This window comes from Aplysia californica, unplaced genomic scaffold (assembly GCF_000002075.1).
Source record: "Aplysia californica isolate F4 #8 unplaced genomic scaffold, AplCal3.0 scaffold00248, whole genome shotgun sequence".
Taxonomy (NCBI): domain Eukaryota; kingdom Metazoa; phylum Mollusca; class Gastropoda; order Aplysiida; family Aplysiidae; genus Aplysia; species Aplysia californica.
This window is the reverse complement of record NW_004797518.1, coordinates 6,464-9,505: the sequence shown is the minus strand read 5'-3', so window position 1 is coordinate 9,505 and position 3,042 is coordinate 6,464. Positions and strand designations below refer to the sequence as shown.

Below are 3,042 nucleotides of genomic sequence, written 5' to 3'. Positions count from 1 at the left end.
CGACATCGTCATGCACCCTCAAGAGATTATATCCAACCAAAAGTTTGACGTCACAAAGCGTGATCAGTGACTTGTTAAGAAACAAGAAGTCACAGAGCAAAACGAAACAATAATAATAATATTCACAAGGCGTTGGACGAGGGTACAGCGCCACTCGCTCCGTGTGGTGACAATGTTGGAGACCACCACACACACCCACCAACCCTGGCGTCTCCAACTCTTGTTCGATTCACTGATCGTAATTGTTATTACACCTCCATCGATGCAGTTCAGGACAACTCAATCTGTGTAGGATTCAATATTCCAGCAGAAAGATGTAGATTCTATACTTCAAGAAATATTTCCGTTGATAAGAATCGAACCTTCGTTTTTTGCGCCCTGGGGAAAGAATTGAAGAGTCAAATCATTTCATCGCAGACGCATGTTTTCTTGACCGTAAGGCCAAGACACAGAACAAACACCATACAGTAGTCCACTAGATTCTAATCAACAGCTGAACTGACGTTAATCATGTTCGGTCAGGAGACATCTTGCTCTAACACAGGACTTAATACCACGCACTTTGTCCCGTAGACGGTCAGAATCCGAAGGCTGTACACAATACTCCACGTGATCAGAATAAGCATAAGGTTTTATAGCGTCAGCGTCGTCCCCCCATTTTAGCAAAGTACAGGTATATCATTCCAGTAGAAAGATGTAGATACTCCAAGAAATATGACCGTTTATGAGAAGCAAACTTTCGGTTTTTTTGCGTCTTGGGCGAAGAGTTGCAGGACTTATACCACGCACTAAGAAACTGGTGACGTCTGAAAAAATGCACGTCTCAGACATAGCAATGTCGTAGAGTCCCGAGATATTACATAGAAGATCTAGAGATACCAAAACATCCAGAAACAGATAACAACCCGTGTCGGTCGCACCACGGGGAAGTGTTTAACCTTTGGCCTGAACTTCAGACACACGACAGTTGATGACATACTCCACAGTGTTTTCTTATATAGCGTAAAGTAGCCCAGAGGTCCGTTAGCCATCTCAGAGTGAACATACTCCATCTACAAAATCATAATAATATTTGTAGTAGATAGGACAGTTTGCTTCTCATTTAGCATTCTGTGTCCACCCAGCGGCCGAGGGGCATGTTATTATAACTATATTATTAATAAGTGAGGTGAGCTTACGCTTTAGTTTGGAGCATAAAACTATACTGTAAGAAGAGTCACTTTATGTTAAGCGAAACTCCACATCGCTCATTATCAGTATGGTCCAAGGGCTAGCGGTTGTGTAAGGGGCGTTTCTCCAACTCGCTCATTACTACGCCAGTCCTAGAGCTAGTGGTTCTGTATAGAGTGTAACTTCACCTCACTCATCCCTACTGTTGTCCTATGGCAAGCGCTTCTCTGTATAGAGTGTAAATCCACCTCACTCATTACTTCTACAGTCCTTGGGTGAGTGACTGTGTATGAAGTATATATCCACCATCACTAGATCTACAATGGTCCTTGGGCTAGCGGTTGCGTGCGCAGAGAATCAGTGGTCAGAGGAGGGCGTGGTGGAACACTCGGAGAGTCCGGAGCTCTGGCTGATGGCTCGCGTCATGTTGTCCTGGCTCTTCCTCAGCTCCGCCCCGCTGGGAGGGGGCGGGAACACCAGGAGCGGGATGCCCAGGTAGTCCGGCCGCTCCAGTTTGGTCACGTGCACGAAACAGCACGGCTGGGAGATTTCGATCTTCTTAGGCGCCTTGTACTTGAGTTTGGATTTTTTCTCCTTCTTCTTTTTCTTCTTCTTGCTCAGGTTCAGGAGATCGTCGTCGGGGTTTGCGGTCAGAGACGTCACAGCCTCGGCGAATTCCGACGCCGCGGGGCCCTCGTCAAAGCTCAAACCGACGAGTCTCGTGGAGTCCGTGGACAGGGTAAGCGTGTGGAAGTTCGTGTGCGGCGTGCTGTACTTTGTCAGGTGGTTGATGACGTCAGACCACAGCGTGAAGCCCGTGCCTCGCTCGGCCAGCACAATGCTCAGACGCCGGTCTCGGAGATGTTCGCCCGAGTCCAACACGAGAAGGGGAATCCCCGTCTTGGCGAACTCCCACTCGTCTTTCCGGATGTCGGCAGGCTCCGGAGACCGAGGCGGGGGCGCGTACTCTTTGTCCTGTTCCTCAGACGCCGACTTGGATTTCTTGCTGGATCTCTTGCTCTCGATCTTCTGCGGCTCGGGGATGGTGAGTGCTAAAGAAGCCCGGTCTTTTATCTTAGGCACAGAGACGTACAGATTAGCTAAAGAACGGCAGACTCGAACCTCAGTCTTGTGGCTCCGGTAGAAGATTTCTACCTGGTTGATGTCCTGTTCAGAGATGCCGTCCGTCGACGGTATGACAAAAGCGGTACCGGAAGTGGCAACGGACGTTGCGCTGGGCGGGGCACTGGGCATGGGCGTGTCCGAGGAGATTTCTGATGACGTATCCGAGAAGGCGGATCCCCCGCCGTTGGTGTGAGGGATGGACTTTCCGCTGAGTGCGTCTGCCTCGATGCTGGCGATACTCAACTGCGCCATATTGGGGGCTACGACCAGATTGTCCGGGGAAGCGTACTTGGTCTGAAACCTGTTGGCAGACGTGTCGAGCTCGCCGTTCTGACGAAGTTGCTGCTCTTTCCGCGCCAGTTGTTGGTTGATGAGGTCCTCCGTGGACGAGTAGACGGCGGTCCGACCGTTCCGGAGGGAGGGGCTGACTCTGCTGCTGGTCGCGCTGTGCAGGACTGGCTGCGAGATCTGCACAGCGCCGGTGAACGTCGTAGACATGTTTGTGACGTCACGTTAACATCACGTGACTGACGGTGAGAAACAGCGGTGAAAAAGTTTTGAGTGTGTTTTGTATCCGGATAGCCGATCAAGCTAGAGAGTAATTTGACTGAAATACGGATTGGATGTAGAAGAGATTTATCCAAGATCAAAAAGCTGACACGTAGGTACACGGAAAGTATTGTGTCCTCAGGTCAAAGCTCGGGTTGTGTTCCTTGGTGTAACCAGGGTGGTCATACGTTAAAGGGG

At 50.0% G+C, this 3,042-nt stretch overlaps 1 protein-coding gene across 1 annotated transcript; it reads right to left on the bottom strand.

Moving 5' to 3' along the window:
* Positions 1-246: 246 nt before the first annotated feature.
* Positions 247-1,785, bottom strand: LOC101851647 (serine/arginine repetitive matrix protein 2; the record flags this gene model as incomplete). Its single annotated transcript, XM_005100452.3, is given in 1 exon segment — positions 247-1,785. A coding segment is annotated over 1 exon segment (258 nt), but the record flags the coding sequence as incomplete, so codon positions are not given.
* Between the last annotated feature and the right edge of the window lie 1,257 nt (positions 1,786-3,042).